The following is a 25,892-nucleotide window of genomic DNA, read 5'->3' as shown; positions in this document are numbered from 1 at the left end:
GAGTACAACAAAACAATAAAAATAATAAAAATTTATATAATAAAATAGATACACTATAGTTGGAAGTTAATGTGTAACTTTACTTAAAAAGAAATGTTAAAAATGAACAAATTGATTGTTTCCTGAAATTATGAAAAATAAAATATTGCAAAAAGTGAAATAGTGCTAAAGAAAATTGGGGTGAGGAAATAATAAAGATAATAGTAGAGATTATTGAATTGGGAAACAGAAAAACAGTGAAATTAGTAGATATAATGCCTTGTGCTTAGGGAAAAAAGCGTGTGTCAGTGGTTCTTAACTAAGGATGCATACCAGGATGTTTTGAGGCTCTGATTTCTATATTACTTATGCCTGGGCTTTGTCCCAGTCATGAGGCAAAGGAAATTGGATAATTGAAGTAGATTAGGAATGATAGCAGACAGTTATCAATGTGTTATGGCCAAATAGGATCAAGTTCAATTCTTTTTGAGTGATCACCACACATCAAAATGTAAAGGCGTATTTCCCTTTATAATTAGTAACTAACCTAAATTTAGTGCTATGTGAATATTCTGTTCTCCCACAACTTTCACTTAGTGGTTTTAAAATTCATTGGTGTCTTTTTCTTCATTCAGTTATTACTTAGGGACTTGCAAAATGGTGGTTTTCTACTTCCAGCATTCCTTCTGCATTTATTGGCTGGCATCTATCTTTTTGTCTCTGTCTCTCTATCTCTTTTCCAGATCTACAATTTTGAGTACTACCAAGGCCTTGTGCCTTAAAAATTTTTTCCAATATATTATAATTATTTGCAGTTACTATTTCTTTTGATGCTCAAATTTGTCTAGTAGGTAGACCCTTCGAGTTGATTCTTGTGTCCTTTTGAAATGAGTCATCTACCTTTGAGCACTTCTTTGCTTGTGGAAAAATTAGATGTCCCAGGCTCATATTTTCCTTGCCGCCTGAATTCAGCCACTTCTTCAGTGAAACAAGGTTTCTTGCCTCAGTGAGCAATGGTATGTAGAAACCTTTAGAAATGAGTGCTAGGTGTACGCACTGCTATTGGAATATCGTGTCTTCGTGGCCTTTACTTCAGCTAGGAAGTCCTATTTTTTTAGTCGTGAGTTCATTTGACAATATTGGTACAGTCAATTCAAATTTAATATAATAGAGTTTATGTTAATTTTTTATACTTTTATATTTTCTTTTCTTACCTGGAAAACCTTGGCGCCTAATAGCATTATTATATTTACTTACTTGCTTTCTGCTATATAATGTATACCATAGTCTTAAAATTATGATATCAACATATAAGATTAATAAACCTCTTGAGGAAAAATAAATATTTCTTTACAGATTTTTTTGTTCATGCAATTCATCTCACTAAGGATGTACAAGGCACTGTGTGTGTATGTCACTTGATAGTCACAGATTTTTGTGTGAGTGTGTGTGTGTGTGAGAGAGAGAGAGAGGGAGAGGGAAAGGTGGCGGGGAGAAACATACAATTCATTGAGAAAAACACTAAGATCATAACAGGTAGATGGGTAAAGGAGAGATCAGGTTGTTCACATTACAGAACTTTAATTTATAAATAATAATATTTTAAAAATGTTCAACCTCTCTAAAAATTTAAAAAATAAGGACAAATGAAATCACCCACAAGACATCATGTCTACCTCTCAAATTGGAAAGGTTGTCCATGGTGACGAGAGTGCCATGGGGTGAGCACACCCACGAGCTGTGTGGGGAGCACTCATTGGCACTATCTTCCAGATATCAGTTTAACATTAAAAATCCTTAGCCTTGAGAAAGTTTATACCCTTTAGTTATTATCTCAGATTCTTAGAACCTCTTACAAGAAAATGATCTAAAATACCAAAGGAAAGAAGATTTAGGCACAAAGATGTAAGCTCTACTGCTGTTTATATTAGTAGAAAACTAGAAGTAACATATTTAAAAAATGGCATAGGCATTGGTAATACTACCTTAGGTATCACTGGCTGATAAGACCTAAATAAGGTAAAGTACATAGATTATGTGCTCAGAACAACTGAAGGCCAAGGGACCTCACAGTTGATCCAGAAAGTTGACAGTTTCTCATAAGTTCCAGTTAGAGAAGGTGGTGGAAGAATGTGGTCATGTCTGAGCTCTTGGCAGGACAGGCATGCCATCTCCAATAGCAGTAAGCACTACATTCATGAGGATGCAAACAGCTAGGTCTCACTGAACATCATCAGCCACATTCATGATGCTTAATCAAATATTATGTAGTCTGTAAATTCCTTCTAATGTATCATTTTATTGGAGGGATTAAGTATGTCATATTTAGACCAATTTGAAGGACAGTGCAATAAAAATAATGAGTCACATAATAAAATTAATGAGAGATTCAAATGGATTAAGCAAGTTTGAAAAGTATTGGTGATTTGCTACTGCAGTGTTTGGTTAAACTGATTCCTGTATCCTGCAAGCTTTAGAAGTATGTAGTATAGTGTATGGGTATGTCTTTTATAGTTTATTAACAGTTTTGCTATGATGTTTGACAACATGTCAAACTTTTGAAAATATTTGGCATCATGCCTTAGATCAATACTTGCTTATTATACATTACTTATATAGAAAAATTAGATTTGACTCAGATGATTTCAATTTATGAAACTTTATACATGCCTTTTTTAAGCAAAAGAACTGCCTCAATTTGCTTGACTCTGGTGTGACATTCCCAGATACGGTGTAATATTCATATACAAAGTAATATAGTTCCACACTTTCATTTTACCCATTTAGCCCATTCCTTTTTTTCCCCAGTCTGAAGTATCATTTAGATCTCAGGTGTTACCTACTAACTTTAGTCAACTCAGTTACCCTTATACACTGTAATAAGCATGCAGAGATATATAAACTAGTACTACAAAATAACTAGTTTGTGCAAATCCACACCCCTAGAAAACTGCAGAGGCCAACTCCCGGAGCAGTCGAAAGGGACAACTCTCTCTTAATCCAGATCCACCTCCTCCTTACCCCCTCAACTTCACATATCTGTCACTGTCTTAACTCTTGATAATCAATATTCGGAGAAAGAGATAAAGGGTTAGAGTGTTGATTGAAGTTTGTATAAGGAAAAGGAATGAGAACATGATTGTTCACAATCTTCCAATAAAACTCACTTCAGTGAGGAATATTATTGTGATGACACTGTCTTCTGACCTTCTAGGACCTTCCACAGAGAGCTTGTAGAGATAGTGCAAAGTCTCTGGAAATTGTGGAAAGTTGTATTCACTGAGAGTTCTGTAAAGGAGAAGAAGGCACTGAATTAGCAACAACAACAACAAAACCAACCACTTTCTGCATCAGCAAATGCTAATTGTAGAAAAGAGAGAACCATCATCCTCATATTTTATATGACCCAAATACAAAGAAAGATATTCTTGAATATTCCTGAATCCAAGGTCAACTGCAGCCTCATTGTGAATTCTACATAGACTCTAGGGAATTATATATACTTGGATCCCTGATAACATCTCTTTCCTTAACATCACTCCTCTTTCCTTTCTCTTACCTCTTGTGTCACAGTACAGAATGCCCTCTATTACTGTAAGCTCCCTTCGATGCCTGATCAAAGGGTGAGAAAATAAATACCTTGGCAATCCAAGGTGGCCACACAGGTCACCTTTGTGGTTTTAGACCAAATCCTTCCTTTGAATGATGTGGTGAAGGAGAGAGTTGGGGGCTGTCCTGGGTTACTCAGGAGAAGCGGTGGTGAGCCCTGATTCACTGAGCCATTCTCTGTAACACACTCGGGCAGGCCAGGCTCACAGTTGTCCTGACAAGCTGGCCTGGATCAGATTGGCAGGACTAGGAAGGAGGGTGTTACAGAGATTGCATTTGAAGACTCCAGGCTGGTATTCTAAACCAGTACTTCTCAAATTCTAATATGCATACAGATCACCTGGGGATCTTGCTAAAATGCAGATTCTGACTCAGTAGGTCTGAAGCAGGCCATGAGGTTCTGCACGTTTAACTCCCAGGTGACGCTGTTGCTGCTGGTGTGTGGCTCACACTCTGAGTAAGAAGATCCAAATGTACTAAGGTACTGAGGATAGAATGACTTAATCTGCAGGGTGCATATAACTACACTTTTACAAAATAATGTGTTCTTGAAATCTATGTGCAAATAAAATGTCATTTTTAAAAGCACTGAAAACCCAGAAACCGCATAGGCTGTACTCTGTGAGTCAGTCACTATTTCAAATGGTCTGTTATGTTGTCAAGGCCATGTTAATTCTTGATCAGAAAATCTGATTCTTATAATCAGAAGCTTGCTATTCACTAATGAGCTAACTAGAAAAAAAACCTTTCTGGTATGAGAAAAATAAAAGTCCTCTTCTATTATACTTTCCCAAATTTGTCTCATTGAGCACAGGTTTTTATCAGACATCTTTAAAGTGGGAGCACATCTATACTGTCTGATGCCTGCAGAGCAGGAATCAGTTGATGGCAGAGGAAGGAAAAAGCAGACTGACCGCTGGTTCTCCATGTCTGAAGGAGAATTCTGTTCTGTTGAGGGAGGATCACTTGGTATCTATATCATTAGGTAGAGGACAGGGCAAGGAAGAACTACCCTGAAGTAAAGACCCCTCAAAATGAGTGAAGTAGAAGTCAAGTGGCAATTCAGATCATTAAGGAAGACGTGGAGGTTGGAGTGGATATTATTGTGTTCCCATATAGCTTAGCTGAAGGAAGATGGAGAAGTTGGGAAAGAGACCAAGAACCCGATGCAGAGCCCCTGTTCTTACTTGGCAACAAGGTAGACTCCGTGATGGTGAAACAGCACCTGGGAAAACTGGTTCCAGCAGTTCTTTCTCTGTAGAGCGGTATTGACCTGTTGTAGTCCAGAACAATTCAGCAGAACTCTCAGGGCATCGCAGGCATAGCTAAGGCCCAAAGAACAGCACAGTCATCACCTGCCACCTGCCACCTGTCAGTGGCCTTTACATAACTAAATACACGTGACCTGCCTTTTCATTCTATGTTGGGCAGGAGGCTGGTTTTGGGAAAGGGGATGCTTCAAAGGAAAGAGACTACTAAGTGCTCTTCATCTCTCCTGACTGACAGTACAGTACAGTAACGTGGGGTGAAACTGAAACTGCAGCGTGTAAAATCTAGGAACAAGCACAGGGCAGCTTATTAGTTTATTAACTTACTGAAGCTTATTAGCAAAAGATGTTAAAAGATGTGAAAACTTGCTAAGGGTGCCTGTTGATTCTCTTCCTTGGATGCTTTAAATGAATAGAATACATTCTTATCGACTTGGGATGACTTGGTGTATGTCTGCCTGAAAGACAGAGAGTGGCTTAAATATCTTAGTGGGCCTGGTTGTGTTTTAGAATTCTGCCTGGCCTAGAAATCCACATCAGCCAAGGGCAGACGGCAGACAGTTGGGTCCAGATTTTCCTGGAGAGCAGCAAAGCTAACTGTACTCTCAGGTAAAAGAGAAGAGCTGAACTTTGCCTATGTGGACAGAATGACTGTATGGTACCACACATTATACCACAACCACGAAACGACTTTACAGTTCACAAAGCACATTTGTGCACATTATTTTATCTTACACATAAATTACCCTGAGAGATCACTATCAGAGTAAATGGCAGAGCTAGAATGTGTCTAGCTTTGGACCTACTACTCCTCCCTGCTCTCTCTCTGTGTAGTGGCCTCCCTTTAAGGTAGGGATAAACTGTGTTCTGTGAAAGTAGTTCTGTTATACATTACCCACTCACTCAGAAGGTCCTGGCTAACTTCTAGGTACTTAGGAAAGTCACTTTTCTGAAGGCATCTACCCTTCAGAGGAGAGAAAACTATAATAAATGAATATACTGCATATGGGAGTATAAAGATTTCTACATGAACCCAAAAGAGTAGAACAATTTGACAGCTAGAAGTACATTTCTTATTCAGTCTGACATAACCACTACTATCTCACAAAGGCCTGTCCTCTGTCAACAGTCTCAGGTTGCTGCTGTAAAAGAGTTGAAGCATGAGGGCCATCAAAAGCTGGGGGAAAAACTGGGCCACTGCTTTCTTGTAACAACCAACAGGCAGCAATGTGCACAGGGCCTGGGATGCCTGGAAGGGAAGGAAAAAGGAGTCAAGAATGCAGCCATTTCCCTTTAAACACAGTCAGCATTAGTGAGAAGGGTGGGAAGGGAGGGACTCTGCAACCTCTCTCCCAACCTCCTTGAAGGAAGCCTGAAGTATGCAGGTGCATTCATTCATTCAGCAACAGTTACTAAGTCCATTTTGAAACAGGAGCTGTACCAAGCATTCTATGGCAATTGGCTCCCAAAGCACAATCTACAGCCCTGGCTGCCAAATGACTGAGTCCCAAGGAGGGCACACCACCCAAGGCTCCCTTCATATGAGGCCACAAAGAATAGTATTACCAATAACCCAGGTCCTCCTCATGCTTCAGCAGTCCAGGGCAGTGAGATATTTAAGGAGGGGCAGGCCAGATCACTGACATTGTTTGGCCCACTGACCACTGCAGTACCCACTACATCAGAGAAACACATCACATCCCACCAGTTCACATTTGTAGAGCATTATCCACTTTTTTCTTTTATATTTCTCTGAGACTTGAATTTACTCCAGGAGTGGCGATTTTGGCTCTTGGGAGATATATAATGATGGACACAAATGAGATCAGGTCTTCACACGCCTGTGAAGTCTGTGTGATCTGACTGGTAGCGACCTCTCCAATATGATCTCCTATACTTTCACCCTTGCTCAGTTCTCTTCACATGTTTTGGTCTCCTTGCATTCACTGACATACTAGGCAGGCTCCCATCACTACATGGCTGTTGCCCTTCCCTCTGTCTACAACTCTCTTGCCCAGATATCTGCAAGGATCACTCCCGCACCTCATTCAGGTCTCTGATTAGGTGTCACTGCAGCAGAGATCGGCTCTGACCAATTTACCTAAACTCTCCCCATCACTTTCATTCCCCCACACCACTTTATATCTCTTCTAAGCTTTATATCATCTGACATATGACACCTTTTTTTGGTTCATTGTCTGTGTCTCTTAACAGAATATAAGCTTCATGATCGACATGTGGCTCATAGCAGGCATTCAATAAATATGTGTTGAATGAATGAATGAATGAGAGCCAGACTGTGTGAAGGAAGTATGACTGTGTCTGTGGGGAGGTAGGGATTTTCATGATTAAGAAAATAATATGAGAAAAAGGAAACACTCATTGGATTATTTACCGCCACAGGCATCATGTTAGTAATGTCGAGAGAGAAACGTTTTCTTTCCGTTATTCTTTCCTGCATTTCCCCAGGCTTTCCTTTCAGTATCAGCAAGATTGTCTTCAGTACGTGAGGGGCCACACTTGACTCAGAACCGGCTGCTTGCCACATCAGTATCAAAGTGCTGCAAATACAGCCCCACCCCGAACATGAGAATCATCAGTTTTTCATTTCCTACCCAACCTTGTGACATGAGTCAGGCAGTCTTGGTTTTACACCCTTATATAGCAAAGACACTACAGATAAGTCCAAAACAAATTGATATTCCCATTTGCAAATGATTCAATTAAGTTTCTTGCCCTTGAAAACAGAGGAAGAATTTCAGTAAGATCTTATGGAAAAATACAGTCTGTAAGCCTGCAAGTTCATTTCCTACTACTTTTAAAATACCTGTTTAGCTCAATGTCAAGAACTGATCAGCTTTCTGTACCCCATACTCTTTCCTCCCACCTTGTTACCTTGTTTGTCCAGGGATAATAGAATATTTTAAAAATGGCATGGAAATATAAATTAATATGTAAATAAATATATAAATTAAAAAATAAATTGGTTAAAGCCTAACTGAATAAAAAACTACATAACTTAAAATTAGAAAATTAAAAACTAAGTCATTTTTCCAGATGTCACACATTTAATTAATGACAGAGTTGTGATGAGAACCCTGGCTTCTCAATCTCCAGTTTCCTAGCTCCTTTCCTTATGTACCTGCCACTCTTCAAAATTATTCTTACTGTTGCTTATCTTAAAAACTGCTACACACCTCTGCGCTGGTATATTTTTGACACCATGTCAATCCATGCTGGATTCTGAACCCTGTTGCTTGTCTGTCTGCATTTAGGTTCTAATATGGGGGCCTGGTCCCCCATCACATGGACATACCCAGCTCTTTAGAACAGTTACTCAACTGCTCCTGCTTGCAGGGCTTATTCATAGAACCATACTTAGAACCACATGGACATCAAATCTCACATGCCCTGTCTCATTCCCTTAACCTCCTAATCATACCTTCCGGCTGATCAGATCTTTCTGCTTCTCTCTTTAAGCTTCCCTACATATCCCAGTCTTTTCTACCTCAATCCTCACCTACTATTGCACAAGACCTGCTGGTAACTATTTCATATTGAGTTCACCCAGTTCTAATCATGCTTGCTTTCTGTACCTCCTCATTACATACTGCTTGTACTGGATTCATTGGCAGCTTTTATCTTATATCTCAACAAAATACTTGGAGACTGGTAATCCTTTACACACAGAGGGTATTTATTTCCTGAGTGAGAAAACACTGAGTCTTATGAAGATTTTTAGTTTCCAGGAGTTTTCTAAGTAGTAAAATACTTTGTGAGTTTCAGCTTCCTAGAAAATGCAGTCTTTCAGTTGGGAAACTTTTCTTTTTCATATAAGGTGTCAGTCATATAATTGGTTTAGCATTTTGTTGATTTCATTGCCCTTTCACAGACATTAATTTAATTCATGTAACAGCTTTATAGATAAAAAAGAATTTTCCTCATTTCATAGATGAGGAAATTGAGTATCGAGGATTTTATGAAACTTGTGAGATGTCACACAGGATGTAAGGGTCAAGGATAGGATGCAGTTCACGTCGTTTGTTTCCAAAGCCTGAATCCTTTCTATAATGTAACTTATTGCCTTTTACACTATTAATAGTAGAGAAGTAACACCTTCCCTTCCAACGTACAGACTATAGAAATGGAGTGATGTGAGTTACTAAGCTCTCTAACATGCCTGTTAGATTCATAGTGTCCCATAAGTTCATATTAGGATCCTTTCTTCTTAAATATTTCTTGTGATCCTGGATCATGAATTTCAGATAAACATTTAAGGGACAGGGGGCTCCCAGTTAAACTTGGGGATTTTAAATGTTGCTTTATTTTATTGGTAGGTGGAACTATCTTATGTTTGCCCTTCATAGATGAGAAAAAATACTGTGAATTTTATCACATATAGGGAAAAACATTATTACTTTGAGGAGAGGTTTTGTATATGGGATATGCAGCAGAACACAATTTAAAGCCTCAGATAAATAATAGTAACAGTGATCATTGCTTGATGGTCTACTATGTGCTAGATATTTTATGAAGATATGAATAATATACGTGTTCTTATTTAAGCCTTGCAGTTATCCTATATGGCGTGAAAACAGATGTCCTCTTTCAGAAGAAAAGAAAGCAGATCTGACTTGTACAGGGCTGTCTGACTCTGGAAACTGTGAACAAACCCCATGGAAGGGGCCACTGGGGCCTTACTTGTCTGCTGGGACTGGGTAGTCCATAAGTTGAAAGATGACCTTCTTTGGTGAAGTACGTGTCAACAGAGTGATGACCCGCAACATGGCTTGCTTCATAGCGTGTGAAGCATTTGCACGCAGTTGCTTATAAATAGCATCCACAATTTTAGACACCTGGAAAAGCGATTTCATGGGTCAGCCAGAGTCTTGTTCCATGGCCACTTCTAAGCCCAGGCATTTCTTACACATAAGAATTCAGTCCTTCTCAGAATGACCAAGGCATTCACACAAAGATAGGCACCAATGGAAATCATATTTATGTGTGTTACTACACAGTGAAAATATTTATTTGAGTGAGAAATAAACCTAAGTGTTTTTTTCCTTCCAGTTATATTGAGCTACAACTTATGTGCAGCACTGTGTAAGTTTAAGGGGTACAGCACACTGATTTGATTTATATACATCATGAAATGATTACCAGTGTAAGTTTAATGAACATTCGTCATCTCATATAGATACAAAATAAGAGAAAAAAAATATTTTCCTGTGATGACAGCTCAGGATTTACTCTCTCAACAACTTTCATATACAACATAAAGCAACATTAATTACACTTGTCATGTTGTACATTACCTCCCTAGTACTTATTTATCTTCTAACTGGAAATTTGTACCTTCTGACTACCTACATCCAGTTTCTCCTCTGCCCACCACCTGCCTCTGGTAACCACAAATCTGGTCTCCTTTTCTGTGAGTTTGTTTGTTTTTGCAATATAATTGACTTATGACTCTATGTTAGTTCCTGGTGCACAATATAGCGATTCCGTATTTCTGTACATTACAAAATGATCACTATGATAAGTTGTTACCATCTGTTACCATGCAAAGATATTACATTATTATTGACAATATGTATTCCCCACACTACATTTTGTCCCCGTAACTCACCAGTGTCTGTGTCCCCAGGTGAGTCCAAGTTGCCTTCTGCTTCTCTGAGAGGCTCTCCAAGATCAGCAAGTGGGTATGACCCAGGCTACTTTCAAATTACTGCTGCTGCCTTGGGTCTTGGAGCAGGTTAGGTTTAGTGCGTACCCTTTAAGAGTGAAGTCTTTGTTTCTTACAGCCCTCTGGCTTTTCTGAAAGCAAGTCGCACTGACCTTCAAGGCCAGATGTTCTGGGGGTTTATCTCCTGGTGCAGGAACCACAGGCTGAGTAGTCCAATGTGGGGTTTAGACTCCTTGCTCCTTGGGGAGAACTTCCAAAATTGTGATTATCCCCTGGATCGTGGGGGCGCCTATATAGAGGTGTCTTAACTATACAGTGTCTCTGCCTCTCCTACCCATCTCACTGTGGTTCCGTCTTTATATCTTTAGTTATAGAAAATCTTTTCTCCTACTCTTCTGGTCTTTCTCATCAATAGCTGCTCTGTAAACAGTTGTAATTTTGGTGTGCCTGCTGAGGGAGGTGAGCTCAGGGTCTTCCTATTCTGCCATCTTGGCCCACCTCCCAACCTATGCACTTACTGATAGTGGGAGAGTAGCCATTTTTTAAAAGTTTGTTTCGGGAAGGTAGACGTCATGATGTAAAGTGTATGAGCTCAATTCAGAAAGAAGATGTATAATTTGAGTCCTTTAAAAAGAAAGTCAAAATAATGGAACAGAATAACAGTGGAACAGTGTACTTCAAAAACTTGCTGGCAATTGAAGACTTGAATCTATACATTGAAGGTGTGAACTATGTGTTGGAGGAATGGCCCAGAATGGTGAAAACTGAGTCATAATCTTGCAAATTCTATTTATAGGCCCCATGTTAGTTTTATTTTCTTTCCTTTTTATTCATTTTTGAATAAGGAGACTTTTAGCTAGAATTTTACTTAGAATTTTCTCAAATCAGGGGTTGTATATTCAGTGTCACATGTAATCCACCCAGATCATTTCACCTTTTTTGAAAATACTTCTCGAAGATCATAAACTGAAAAGCTGGGTAATGTACATTTACATTCCATTGCAGTTGCCTCATACATAATAGAATTATCTTTGTACAATCCTCTACTCTAAACAAATGAAAAAATGAAGTGTCTAGAACATTTGTCCTATTACATATGCTCCAAGGTGGACATGAAATGGGAGACATTAAACAATCGTTCTTCCCCACAGATCTCTTAACTATTGGTTTCAGAGCTTTTTCTTCTCACCCTCCGCTGCCTCCTTTAATTGCAGCAGGCCCCTACAACAAGCCAGCTATGTTACTGTATGCTCAGTTATGGAAATGATGATTTCCTTCGATGCTGAAGGAAAGACTTACTGTGTTAGGTTTATTTGAAGGTTGCAAGTCCACAAACTATATGTGCAATTTAGGATATTTTCAGAATAATTTTAATCATATGCAATTTTTCATTATAATTGACTTTAGAACCTAACCCTGTTTAAGACAAGAATCCATTGTAGTCAGTAGTTCAGTTGTTTGTGGGAACTGGGGTGGGGAGATAATTTGTCAAACCCCATTTTTGTTAAACCCCATTTTTGTTCAGTTTTTCCCCCTGTTTTTAATCATTTTATTGTAGAGCAGGCTAGTTTTACACATCCAATTTTCTGTTTGGCTCCTCTTCCTCTCCAGGACTTGAAATGGCTTTATCTAGCCTCCCTTTCTCATTACATGAGAGGAGAGCTTTATTTTGACAAGGAAATGATCGTCGCTCTCCAGCTTTCCCCTTGGTTCTGCTTGCCTTTCGGAATGCTCCTTTCTGTAGCCGCACAGAAATTTGTAAAAAGCATTACTCCCCTCTGCCTGCCCTTTAATTTGAGGGCAAGCACTCAGTTTATCTGCAATCACAGAACATTGCTATGTCAAGAGGGGGAACTGGGAGTTCAGCCCTTAGGTCACCATCAGGGCTGGTTTCATGGGCATATGACCCATGTATTTGCACAAGGTCCCACACTCAGAAGGTCCCTTACTTTGTTTAAACCTCTGTTGTCCCATCTTGAAATTTTTAATGTTTTTCTTTGAGCTTGTATTTTGTGTGCTTTGTATCCTGTGGGACAGTGGAGCATGCACGTGTGTGTGAGTGTGTGTGAGCAGAGAAGATAAGTGCAATGTGCAAGCCAGCTGTGGTCCTTGGAGCCCATTCATAGGCAGCATTCACATTGCCTTAGGTATACAGAATTCTGATGGACCCACAATGTGTAGGAGTTCAGTAGGAAATCAAAGCAGGTAAAATCAAAGCATTTATTGATGCCTCAACCACTTCAGCTGAAAATGATGACATAAGGAAAGAGAAAGATGGGGCAATCCATAAATCCTTTTCTATTCAATCTTTCTTTACTCATGAATAAGATGAAGATAGAGCAGGTTAATAGAATGTCAGTGACTGTAAGTATAATAAAGACAACTGAGTTAGTTTTGTGTAATGTTTCTGTTCTTCAGGTAAGAATGAGATGCATACGCGTGTTTGAGCTATGAAATATGAATTGCAGGATTTTGTTGAGTTCTGTGCTCTTATACTTGCATCTGTAACTGGCCCTGCACAATATAAAGATGGATGGCAAAATTTATGCTGATCATTTAAAATTTTAGCTTTTTTTTAACCTAGAAAATAAAAACACCATGACAAAGAGAAAGAGAAAGAGCGAGCGAGCGAGAGACACACTATGGTGAAAAGGAAAAAAACTCCATGTATTTGTACATTTAACGGTCCTTTTTTCTTAATGTTTTGAATAAGAAGCCTGACACTTCACTTTGCACTGGGGGCCACAAATTATGTGGTTAGCCCCACAGCAAGCTGACGGTTCTTGAAAACTTTCCTTAATGGCTACACAGGGGATTTCAGTTATAACTGCACTATTTTATTGTTGTTAATAATAAAAAAGTCTTTAAAATTTGAGGCAACTATTGGTGGGTGAATGTTCATTACACTATTTTTGAAACTTTTCTGTGTGCTTAAACTATTTTACAGAAAAATCCTCATTTGATTAAAGTAACATAATGAGCAATGGTAAAAAATATGTATGAAAAGAAGTAGATACATAACAAAGGCATCAAGAATCCATTAGAGAATAAACCCTGCGCTCCTCTGCCCATTGTCAAATGTCTTACCATGGTGACCTTAGGGGCATGATATTCCAGAGTCAGTTTCAGTATGGCTGCCGCCTCAGATGCAGTTACAGGGTCAGGTACAGAGAGTTTCATCAGGAGAGTCCACACAAAGTCAGTCAGTAGGGATGGCAATAAGGTTTTTCCTACACTCTGAAACCAAAGGGAGAGCCATGACCTCAGGCCTTACCTATATCAACAGAAGAAAGACCTAATCCTATTCCTTTTGCTCTAGACTGGATGGTGGAGCAAAAGCTAACTGGATGGTTAGCCTGGCTCAGACATCTTGGGGGAGGCTCCAGGGCCAGGCAGGGCCACATGATTTTGGGGGGCCCTAGGCACCTTTGCTGTTGTGGGCCTCTTCCTCCACTAAATAATGTTGAAAAAATAACATTTTACAACTGTGTTGCTATTGTGATGACTATAATTCAAGCTGAATTATATTTATTTTTTCTTCTGATTTTTAAAGCATTTAAAACATTTCCATCCTAGTAAGTCTGAGGGTAAGCCAGGGAGAAGTGGGAAACCATGGAATTAAAATTATTAAAATTTAGAGGAACCTGTAAAATATTGATTTTACCCCAATTCAGTTATTTAAATAGTAGAGCTTATTGTGAACTTCTTCAGATTTGGAAATGAATTTTTTCAGATCAGAAACAAGCACGATTTGTAGAGGCAGGGGGGATAGGGTAAGAAAGCCAGAGCGGCACAAGGGTGTGGGCTTTTCTCTTTTTCAGAGAAGGATCAAGAAGCAGAAAGAGAAAAAAGGGCCCATGTGTCCATGATTGAGGTACAACAACTGCAATTCAAACAATCTCTTTTTAAAGTTAGAGGAGTATCTATGGACCATAAAATATGAACATAATATGTGGATCTCTCAGTTAAGAAGGGAGAATGAACTGCAATTTATCCTTTTGTGTACATGTACATGTATACAAAATTTCTTGTGTGTGTGCGCTATTTTCCCCAGTACAGAAAGCACTCCATCTTGACAATAAAAGCTTTTCTGCATCCTCTTTAAAGGGGTGGAGCAAGGCTTTTTCTGGCCAATAGGGTAGGACTGAGGTCTGAGTGAAAATGGATGACCACCGGGCTCCCTCCTACGGGGCGGCGGGATGAGGGACAGTGTTTTTGGAAAGCTGTGACAGAAAGTTAGAGGAGCGTCACTAAGTCCTGATGAGGTGAACTGAATATCGCAAGTAGTTTGCCCTTCTTTGAGGAAGCCAGATTGAATGATACAAGATGTTGAATTAAAAAAAATCATTGGAAATGGGAATATTCTCTTTTGAATAGTTATTTGTTTATTCAACAGAATGTTTTATTTTAGTGTCTATTAAAAAGTTATAAAAGAAGCAGTTCCTAGTGAACCTTAGAGGTAGTGTCGGAAGTTTCTGCCATGTGGAGGCATTGGACAGCACGACTGGGCGCCAGTGCCAGTCCCTCGGGGGTGTATGAACAAATCTGCATACCTGGAGGAGGTGAGGAGTGTGTAGAGCTACAGCGCCTTGTGGTTTTCCCCGAGGCTTGGGTCAGAGTAAAAACTATTTACTTGACACTGAGGTTTATCACTTAAACTTAAAACAATTTCAAATGTAATAGGTTTTTAAAGACAAAATATAAATCACATTATTTTGATGTTTGCTGAATAAATTATAATAGTACTGAAAAGTGTGTTCATTGTTGATTTCATTAATTTTGCTAGAAAGCCAGAAGTCCCCCATCTTCAGTGACTTCTTAGTCAGTTGAAAAGAAGCATAACAACTAGGAAACACCTGCTCATTGGCATTCTACGAGGCTTAAATAAAATAATAAAAATTGCTATAATAGGAATAATAGATGTAATTCTTACTAGTACAGATGAAAATCAGGAAGCCAGATACTCTATCATTTGCTCTTTGTTTTACTGAATTTAAATAAAATGAAAAAAATTATTACAAAATAATTTTTTTGTTAAAAAAAATAATCATCAAAAAAAAATTTTGTTGAAATAAGTTGCTACTAAAGTAACAAAACACATGAAACAAAAGCCATAGGATAAAGTTGGGGCTAAGTTACCTGAGCAATTTTAGTTTTATCCCTCTGCAAGATCTTGGGTAGGAATTCTGTATCAGAGGGAGAAGGCTGGAGGCAGTGACTTCCAGGCTTAGCATACTTTGTCGTTTTATTTTTTGCAATATCCGCTGTATTAAGGAAAAGAGTTTAAAACTTTTATTTGATCATTGATTCTTTCTATGACATTGCTATTTCCAGTTTCCTCTTCCTGCCCAATTCTGGAGATCTGAATCTTTCTGAGTATTTAACCCTCTGCTGACAGTTTAGTCACATAAAATATTATGATTATACTGACCCAGGGTTTGTAAAGTGTTGAAGAGAGGTCTGTGTGAAATATGAATAAAGGAGACAGATAAATTTAATAGCTGACTAAATATCAAGTACAGTTAGGCCATCAAAGGCATTTCAGTGCAATGGAAAAGCTACTCCTAAGTTGGAGAGTCTGTTAGTAGAAGAGCAGACTTGGAGGCACTTTGCAAAGACTGGGGTAGTGGTACAGCAGTAAAGAGAGAAGCCCTCAACATAAGCTTTAGTTGCAGATGTCTTTCGTTCCAGAGAAGGTAGTTTTTAAGTGATATTGTTTGCTAACAGCTTTATAGAGATATAATCAATATGCAACATATTTAAATTGTACAATTTGGGGAGTTCTTATAGATGTATATGCCCATAAAACATTACTGCAATAAAAAGGAAAGATTTATTCCCTCCAAAAGTTTCTTCATGTCCATTTGGAATTGCTCACATCTGCTGCCTGAACCCACCTCATGATTCAAAGGCAGCCACCGATCTGCATTCTGTCAAGTTTGTATTTTCTAATTTTACACAAGCGGAGCCATTCTTCTGTTGTTTGGCATTTCTTCATTTGGTAAAATTATTTGCAATTCATCCATGTTGTTGCATGTACCAATAGTTGATTCTTTTTAGTAATGAATACTATTCCACAAAATACATATGTATATACTGTCATCTGTTTATTCATTTGCCTTTTGGTGGGCATTTGGGTTGTTTCCAGTTTTGGGCTATTACAAATATAAGGTGCTATCAACATTTGTGTACAAGACTTTGTTTGGATATTTGCTTTCATTTCTCTTAGATAAATACTAAGTTGTGGAATGATTGAATCATATAGTCGATGTGTTTGACTTTTAGGATATTGCCAAATTATTTTCCAAAGTTGTCGTATCATTTCACATTCCCTCTAGAAATGTATAAGAGTTTCAGTTGCTTCACATCTTTAATAATACATTGTATGGTCCATCTTCAATTTTAGATATTTTAATGGGACTGTAGTGGTATCTTATTGTTGTTTTAATTTACTTTTCTTTTATGACTGTACATTGACCATATTTTGATGTACATCCTTGCAATTTGTGCTTCTTTAGTGAAATGAAGACTTAAATCTACTATTATTATTTTAATTTGGTTGTCTTTTAAAAACTGAGTTTATATATATATTTATTGAAGTATAGTCAGTTTACAGAGTTGTGTCAATATCTGGTGCACAGCACAATACTTCAGTCATACATGAACATGTATATATTCATTTTCATATTCTATTTCACCACTACAAGATATTAAATATAGTTCCCTGTGCTATATAGTACAAATTTGTTATCTATTTTATATATATTTTAGTTAGTATCTACAAATTTTAAACTCACAATTTATCCCTTCCTGCCCCCTTTTCCCCAGTAACCATAAGTTTGTTTTTTATGTCTGTGAGTCTGTTTATGTTTTGTAAATAAGTTTATTTCTCTCTCTTTTTTAGATTACATGTATAAGTGATATCATATAGTATTTTTCTTTCTCTTTCTGGCTTACTTCACTTAGAATGACAATCTCCAGGTCCATCCATGTTGCTGCAAATGGCATTAATTTTTATGGCTGAGTAGTATTACATTGTATAAATATACTACAATTTCCCTATCCAGTCATCTGCTGATGGACATTTAGGTTGTTTCCATGTCTTGGCTATTGTAAATAGCGCTGCTGTGAACATTGAGGTGAATGTATCTTTTTGAATTAAGGTTCCTTCTGGGTATATGCCCAGGAGTGGGATTGCTGGATCATATGGTAAGTCTGTTTTTAGTCTTTTGAGGAATCTCCATACTGTTTTCCATAGCATCTGCACCAAACTATATTCTTACCAACAATGTAGGAGGGTTCCCTTTTCTCCACACCCTCTCCAGCATTTATCATTTGTGGACTTTTGAATGATGGCCATTCTAACTGGTGTGAGGTGATATCTTATTGAAGTTTTTATTTGCATTTCTCTGATAATTAGCAAAGTTGAGCATTTTTTCATGTGCCTATTGGCCATTTGTATGTCTTCACTGGAGAATTGCTTGTTTAGATCTTCTGCCCATTTTTGGACTGGGTTGTTTGTTTTTTCTTATTGAATGGTATGAGCTGTTTATATATTCTGGAGATTAAGCCCTTGTTGGTCCCATCTGCAAATATTTTCTCCCATTCTGTAGGCTATCATTTTGTTTTGATTATGGTTTCCTTTGCTGTGCAAAAGCTTATAAGTTTAATTAGGTCCCATTTGTTTATTTTTGTTTTTATTTCTATTGCCTGGGTAGACTGCCCTAGGAGAACATTGCTAAGATTTATGTCAGAAAATGTTTTGCCTATATTTTCTTCTAAGAGGTTTATAGTGTCTTGTCTTATGTTGAAGTCTTTAAGCCATTTTTAGTTTATTTTTTGTGTATGGTGTGAGGGAGTTTTTTTAACTTCATTGACTTACATGCAGCTGTCCAGTTTTCCCAACACTGTTTGCTGAAGAGACTGTCTTTACTCCATTGTATGTTCTTGCCTCCTTTGTCAAAGATTAATTGACCAAAAGTTTGTGGGTTTATTTCTGGGCTCTCTATTCTCTTCCATTGACCCATATTCTGTTTTTGTACCAATACTATGCTGTTTTGATTACTGTAACTCTGTAGTATTGTCTGAAGTCTGGGAGGGTTTATTCCTTCCAGCTTCATTCTTTTTCTTCAGTAATGCTTTGGCAATTCTGAGTCTTTTGTGATTCCATATAAATTTTAGGATTTTTTGTTATAGTGCTGTGAAAAATGTCCTTGGTAATTTAATAGGGACTGCATTAAATCTGTAGATTGCTTTTGGGATGGCCATTTTAACAATATAAATTCTTCCAATCCAAGAACATGGGATATATTTCCATTTCTTTAACTCATCTTTAATTTTCTTATTCAGTGTTTTGTAGTTCTCCACGTATAAGTCTTTCACTTCCTTGGTCAGATTTATTCTTTACTGAGTTTTGAGTGTTCTTTTAAATTTCTGGATACAAGCCTTTTATCAGATATGTAATTTGCAAATATTTTCTCCTGTTCTGTGGCTTATCTATTCTCTTAAGTATTTTTCAATGAGAAGGATTTTATCAGTTTTTCATTTATGGGTCATGCTTTCAGTGTTGTATTTAAGAAATCTTTGCTTAACCCAAGGTACAAAGATTTCTTCTAGTTTGATAGTTTTAGGTTTTACACGTCGTCTTATGGTCCATTTTGAATTAAGTTTTGTGTATGTATGAGATACAGATCAAAGTTCTTTTTTTGCATATAAATCACCAACTTTTCAACACCATCTATTGTAGTTTATCCCTTCTCCATTGAATGGACTTTGAACCTTTGTCAAAAATCATTTGACCATACATATATGGACTCTATTCTATTCTATTCTATTCAGCACAGTGTTGAACAGAAGTAATGACAGTGCACATCCTTGTCTTTTTCCTGATCTTTTGGGGAAATCATTCAGTATTTCAGCATTAAGTATGACAGTATAGATTTTTCGTAGATGTACCTTAGCAGATGGAGGAAGTTCCCTTTCTATTCCTAGTTTTCTGAGAGTTTTTTAAATTAGGAATGGGTGTTGCATTTTGTCAAGTGCTTTTTCTGTATCTACTGAAATGATCATATGGTCATCTCTTTTCTTCTGTTAATGTGGTATCTTACATTGGTTGATTTTCAAATGTTAAATTGACATTGCATGTCTGGTTAAATGCTGCATGACAGCTTTTTCTGTAAGTACATTATTAGGTTATTCCATTGCCTGTGGCTTGCATTGTTTCATGAGAAATTTGCTGTCATCCTTGCCTTTGTTATGCTAAATGAAATGTGTTTTTTCCCACTCTGGCTCTCTTTAAGATTACACTGTTGCACATGAAAAGATGTTCAGTATCACTAATTATTAGAGAAATGCAAATCAAAACAATGGAATATCACCTCATACCTGTCAGAATGGCTATCATCAAAAAGTCTATAAATAACAAATGTTGGAAGAATGTGTATATATGTGTGTGTGTGTGTGTGTGTGTGTGTGTATACATATAATGGAATATTACTCAGCCATAAAAAGAATAGAATTCTGTCATTTGCAGCAGTGTGGATGGACCTAAAGAATACTGTGCTTAATGAAATGTCAGACAGAGAAAGACAAACATTATATGATCATATGTGGAACCAAAAAAAATAATACAAATGAATGTATATGCAAATCAGAAACAGACTCATAGATACAGAAAACAAACTAGTGGTTACCAAAGTGGAGAGCGAACAGGGGAGGGGCACATTAGGTGTATGAGATTAAGAGATACATCCTACTATGTATAAAGTAGACAAGCAACAAGAATATATTATGTAGAACAGGAATTATAGACATTATCTTATAATACTTTTAATGAGGTATAATCTGAAAAATACTGAATACTGAAATCACTGAAATACTGAATCACTACACTATATACCTAGAACTAATACAGTATTGTCAATCAACTATACTTCAATTTTAAAAGATGACACTGTTAATCCCTGTCAGAGTGTTTTTCATCTCAGATACTGTAGTTTTCATAGCCAGAGGTTCAGTTTGGGTCTTTTAGGAATTTTTCTTTGTCTCTCCTTAGCATGTTTATCTAACTCCTTAAGTAAATGGACTCCTTACTGTCTCTACTAATTCTATCATCTGTGTTATTTTGGGGTCGTTTTTGATTCATTTTGCTTCTTATTATGGGTTGCATTTTATTTCTTTGCATGCCTAGTAATTTTTTTATTGGATGTCAGACCATTAATTTTAACTTGTCAAATGCTGGAATTTTTGTGTTCCTAGATGTAAGCTTGAGCTTTGTTCTGATAAGCGATGGAAGTATTTGAATATCAGTTGATCTTCTGGGGTCTTGTTTTTAAGCGTTGTTAAGTGGCACTAAAACAAATAATTTAGGGATAATTTTTCCCTGCTAATGAGACAAATCCTTTTGAGTACTCTACTACATCACTTGTGAATTCTAAAGTTTTAAATTCTAGCTCATAGGCATAGGCACTATTTCTAGACTTTTGGAATTCAGTAAATTTTCCTCTTTAATCATTTTTGGTGTTCCCCCCTGCCCCATCACAAGCATCAGGTGGTTTCCTCACATACGTGTACTGATCACCACATAGCTGGATAATTAAAGGGGACTCTGCAGGTCTTTGGAGCTCTATCTCTGTGCACTCCTTTCTGGGGTTCTGCACTGTGAACTCTCCATTATCTTGACCTCTCTGGGTTCCAGTTCTGTCTCTTCAACTTGATGAGACCCTTGGGTTACTCTTTTCTGGGCTGCAGCCTAGAAACTTACTCTAGGTAGTAAACTCAGTCAATGGTAGACTCCACCTTATTTGTTCATTTGTTCGCATGTCTCAGGAATCATTGTCCTTTGTTATCTGATGTCTAATGACTTCAGAACCATTAATATATATAATCTTTAAATAGTTGGTTATTATGAGAGGGTAAATCTATTATCTGTTAAGGTACTTGGGAGTAGTTTGATACTTCGAGGTCTTGTTTTTATGCTTCCGTTAGGCATACTAGAGCAGCATTAATTTTAGTCTTGGGTTGATTTTTTTCCCACTGCTGAAGCAAGAATCTGAGTATTCTATTTGATGTTCCATTAGAGGGTAAAAATGCTTCTTTTTAAAAAGTCCCATTGGTAATTTTTCTTCTTCTCTTTCTTCCCTATCTCCACTTAAGACTCCTGTCTCCACCAGAAACACCCAACACTAATTTAAGTATAGTACCTTATAGATATTGAAGAACCAACTATAATATTTTTTGTAATTCTAAAAAAAGATTTTAAAATACATTTTAAAAAGTGGAGCTATAAATCTTGGGACAGATTTTAGAAATCCAGACATAAAGCCTCCTTGGGACCCACAAGTAGAATAATTAAGAACAGATTCTTAGTAATCTTCTTACCACTCTGACACTTTGCAATGCAGAGGAGGTGATACATTCCCAAGGATGCTTGTTGTGTGATTGAGGGATCAGTGTGAGAACACAAAAGAGACAGTTCTGCTGCCAGGATACCCAAACATGGAGCATCAACACTTGTCTAATGAAAAAACAAAGGAGAAAAATGTGTTTCCAATGCATCATCAACATTAAATGTCTGTATCTGATTCATATATATATATGTATATCAGACTAGTATTAGAGTTGAGCTTCAGAGTTCACAAAATCTGTATTCAAATCCTGGCTCTGTTACTGAGCCTCAGTTTTCTCACTTATGAAATGCAGGTAACAGATGTTACCCCATAAAAATTATTGTATGGATTAAGAGGGTAAGATTTATGACAAAAAAGAAAGTTCCTAGCAAAGTTCTTGGAAATGATAGTGACTCAACTAATAGTTTCTGTTCCATAAATTAGGTAGCCATTTATATGTAGCAAATTCCTAGGATACTGGGATGTGGGATGGGTATTCAAAAACATTCATGCTTCCTTCTCCATGTATGAAACACTTCAGATGACTCAGTAAGTCACTGGAGAAATGTGACTTTTTTCCTAGAATTGCTCTGATTCTTTCCAAGGAAATGTGTGTATGTTTTTTTTTTTTTTAAGAAAAAAAAAAAAAACTCAGAACATGTACTTCTGATGTAAAAGTTACTACCCGAACATTTATGTATTCTCCCCCCGCCCCCACAACTTCCTTGACACATAGGCTTCTCAGATATTTAGGTTTTCATCTTGACTGATTTTTTTGGTCAGATCAAATGCAAACAGAGAGAGGAGGAGGCACATGAAAGAAGACAGGAGAGATGGAATTGACATTTTGCTTTTGTGACGGTATGAGTACCATTACTTTTTTTTTTCTAACAAAAAGGACTCTGCCCACATGTAGGTTTGCTTAACTCGTGGGTCTGCAGAATCTTCTTGTCTATAAGACAAATGATTATTTTTCCTAGATAGATGCTTTGATGATTGGTGGTAAAATTAGTCTGAGTCAACCTTCCAGGGAGATCCCAAGACCTGTTTCTCCTTCTTTCTGTTTCTCTCATGCACCCTTATCCCTGCCTCTCATTGCTTGACCCACTCACATCTCTCTGTCTGTCTCAGTCTTACACACACACACGGAGTCATTCATGAAGAAGAATATGAGGTGACCAGGGTCATGGGCCAAGGGTATAACTGTATTAGGGTGCTAGGAGTGATGGTCTTAGTAGAAGAAGGGAAGATAATCTCTTGCTTCTGTGGATGATACTTTGTTGTAAGGCTACCTGGGGCTCTCCCTATTTTAGGAGTCCTATGACTCAGGATAGTCTAGAAGCAGACAGTAGGGGTTACTGTTTACTCTAGGCCCTAGGGAGAAGTGTTTTACTTTCCATTAGGTATTCTCTTCTTTGGGTTTGCATTCCAAGTTTCTTTTTCCATTGAATGGCAAGCTTTTAAGAACCACTATTTCATTATAGGTTTAAGGAAAAAAGGCAAAGTGTTCTGTTTCTTTGTTCGGCATGATGGAGGAGTATGAGTATGCATCTGGTATTTTTGCCACAAGCTTCTCTGCCATAAACATCTTTGCTAGAAACATTTTTGCTGCAGATATTATTTTTACCACACGACTAATTGGCTGTAAGGCAATTTTGCCAAGAAAACATAAAATAACCAGTTGACAGTTTGGTTTGACATTTTGGTTTCAACTGGTTGAAATGCGTTAGCATTTCTTCCAGTCAGCAATTTATTGATGGCCTATTGAGCTGACCGATACAATGATTTGCTCCAAGAGTTGGTTTCTTATTTTGAAACATGCTACATTGGAGGAGAAAGAGGCTGAGGGCCTAGGAGGTGTAGAGCTGAACCTACATTTCCCATAGAACTTTGGAACATCTGTCAACACACATGTGACAAGATGCCAAGAACAAAAAACAGTGCAGAGATTTTTACAGTGCAACACAAAGCTCAGTTACAAATATGCATGTCTGGTTTTCAGAAACTGAAACCTCTCTTAATGAAGGAAGACATTTTAGCAAAAAGGAAAAAGTGCCATGCTGAATGAGGAGACGAATCAACAAGCTAAATACTTGTAATACTATGAATGAAAGACTTCAAAGACAAGTGCTTAGGTACAACCCACAAGATAAAATTAGTTATTTGTCAGGATTGCCACGAATCTACTTAAATAAATGTTCAATGTACTTAAATATTGTGTATTTTGTAATAAAGTATTTAAAATTTTATTACTAATTTTTCATGTTGTATTATATCCTTTTTAATGTTCCTGTTTTATTTTTTGTTATTTTATCTTTTAAGAAAAATTGCCATAAGTCCAATTAGTTATTTGGCAAAGATGTCTATGGCAAAGATGCTTACAGCATAAGTACCTAGAACCAGGGGAGTACCTCTCACAGCTTAGCTCAGTGAAGCTGGGGATCATTTACAGGGATTGACTCTAAAGTCTTATGTGTTATAGTTTTTGCCTTGAGCATCCTTTCTGGTTATCCCTTCTAATGAACTGGTGGATGTGTAACTCTTAGCAGGTGTCTTTATAAAGGAGACTACTAGTGATGCAAATTGGTCTGTCTAGATGTGTGCCTTTAGCAGAGTGGTGTGGCCATGTCTAGACTGCTTAGTGTGTTTGAGGAGAAAGGGAGACATGACCTCTGAGAGGCTAAGAGAGGAGTAAGGCTGTGTGAACTGTGGGGCACACTGATTATGCTCTCTGCACAGTCCCTTCAGAAGTGTGCCGACTGCAGTCACATCGCCTCAGACACAAGGCTTTGGGAACTTTTAATACAACATAGCCCTGCTTTTATAGAAAATCTGTCTAAAGTGCTGAAAGAAGGAAAGCTCAGCTTTTTATTTATTAATAATACTTTTGATTGTTTTATATACTTGTCCCCCGCCTCCATTAATTTCACTGACCTAATTATCTTTAGAAGCCATTATTTTAAAGAGAAAGTTAACGTAGTAAAGTTTTATGCTTCTGTGACTGTGATAAGCTGGCTGAAGCCAGCTCTTAGTTCCCACCTTCTGGGAAATGCTGGTGTGCTTCCACCTGGTGGCAGTTTGCAAACATTGCAGAGCAGGTTATCTTGGCTTCCCAAACAAGTCTCAGTTATAGATTGAGTTAGTCTGGAAAATTTACGAGAGCCTTCTGCTGCACAGGTGAATTTACGTAGTTATTCTTTCATGGTTGAGGGGTGAGTTTTGTGCAGGGGAAAGTTAACTTTGCAACCGTAATTGAAAGACAGAAGAATTGATAAAAGTAGATGAAACCCCCAAATGTCTTACCTGCAACCTGAGTGGAACACACTAGAATATATATATATATATTATATATATAGTATATAAATATATGGTAGGTTTATAAATAAAAAGTATGTATATGCACACATATATTTAGAAATGCAGAGAGAAGCATGTGAATAGTTACCATCAAATACTTGCTGAGTGCATGAAACATGTTAGGAACTTTGCAGAACACAGACTGGAGGGGTGAACTACAGTTACCCTCAAGCCTTACTTGCAGAATTGTCTATGCCAATTTGGACATCCCAACTCATCTTAGAAATTGAGGGAAGCTGCCTTCCCAGTCCAAAGAATCAGAAGATTTAAACAAGCTGCTCAGTCTCTCTTTTGGACACTGAAATAGGGAATCAGCATGATCAAAGGATGCCATGGACTGTATTTCCCTATGTCAGTAATGTTCCAAGGCTGATTTTAGATAAAACAATAAAAATTTAGCTTTGTTGTAAGGCTGATCTAGGCTTTTTGTTTCAATATGTATAGACACTGTGCATGTAGTAGAAAATGGATAAATGAAGACAGCGTCACAAATGCCTATTTCTGACCCTCTTTATTTTGAGCCCCTGAACTGATTTAAGCAATCAGATATGCAGTTAATAGAGGATAAGTTGTGAAACAGAGACTGAAAACACATTATCCATAAGA

General features: G+C 37.5%; 1 protein-coding gene across 1 annotated transcript in view; it reads right to left on the bottom strand.

The window, feature by feature from the left end:
• Positions 1 to 25,892, bottom strand: part of MROH9 (maestro heat like repeat family member 9) — a 106,013-nt gene that overhangs the window by 18,753 nt on the left and 61,368 nt on the right. The window contains exons 8-15 of the mRNA XM_074349963.1: positions 21,925 to 22,057; positions 15,682 to 15,806; positions 13,630 to 13,779; positions 9,558 to 9,712; positions 7,252 to 7,417; positions 5,963 to 6,105; positions 4,776 to 4,913; positions 3,147 to 3,267 (exon numbers count right to left, since the gene is read on the bottom strand). Of these exons, the coding sequence (XP_074206064.1) occupies positions 3,147 to 3,267; positions 4,776 to 4,913; positions 5,963 to 6,105; positions 7,252 to 7,417; positions 9,558 to 9,712; positions 13,630 to 13,779; positions 15,682 to 15,806; positions 21,925 to 22,057 (1,131 nt within the window). The remainder of the gene's footprint in view (positions 1 to 3,146; positions 3,268 to 4,775; positions 4,914 to 5,962; positions 6,106 to 7,251; positions 7,418 to 9,557; positions 9,713 to 13,629; positions 13,780 to 15,681; positions 15,807 to 21,924; positions 22,058 to 25,892) is intronic.

The sequence above is a fragment of the Camelus bactrianus genome, chromosome 21 (genome assembly GCF_048773025.1).
Source record: "Camelus bactrianus isolate YW-2024 breed Bactrian camel chromosome 21, ASM4877302v1, whole genome shotgun sequence".
NCBI lineage: Eukaryota > Metazoa > Chordata > Mammalia > Artiodactyla > Camelidae > Camelus > Camelus bactrianus.
This window is presented reverse-complemented; position numbering and strand designations above follow the sequence as displayed.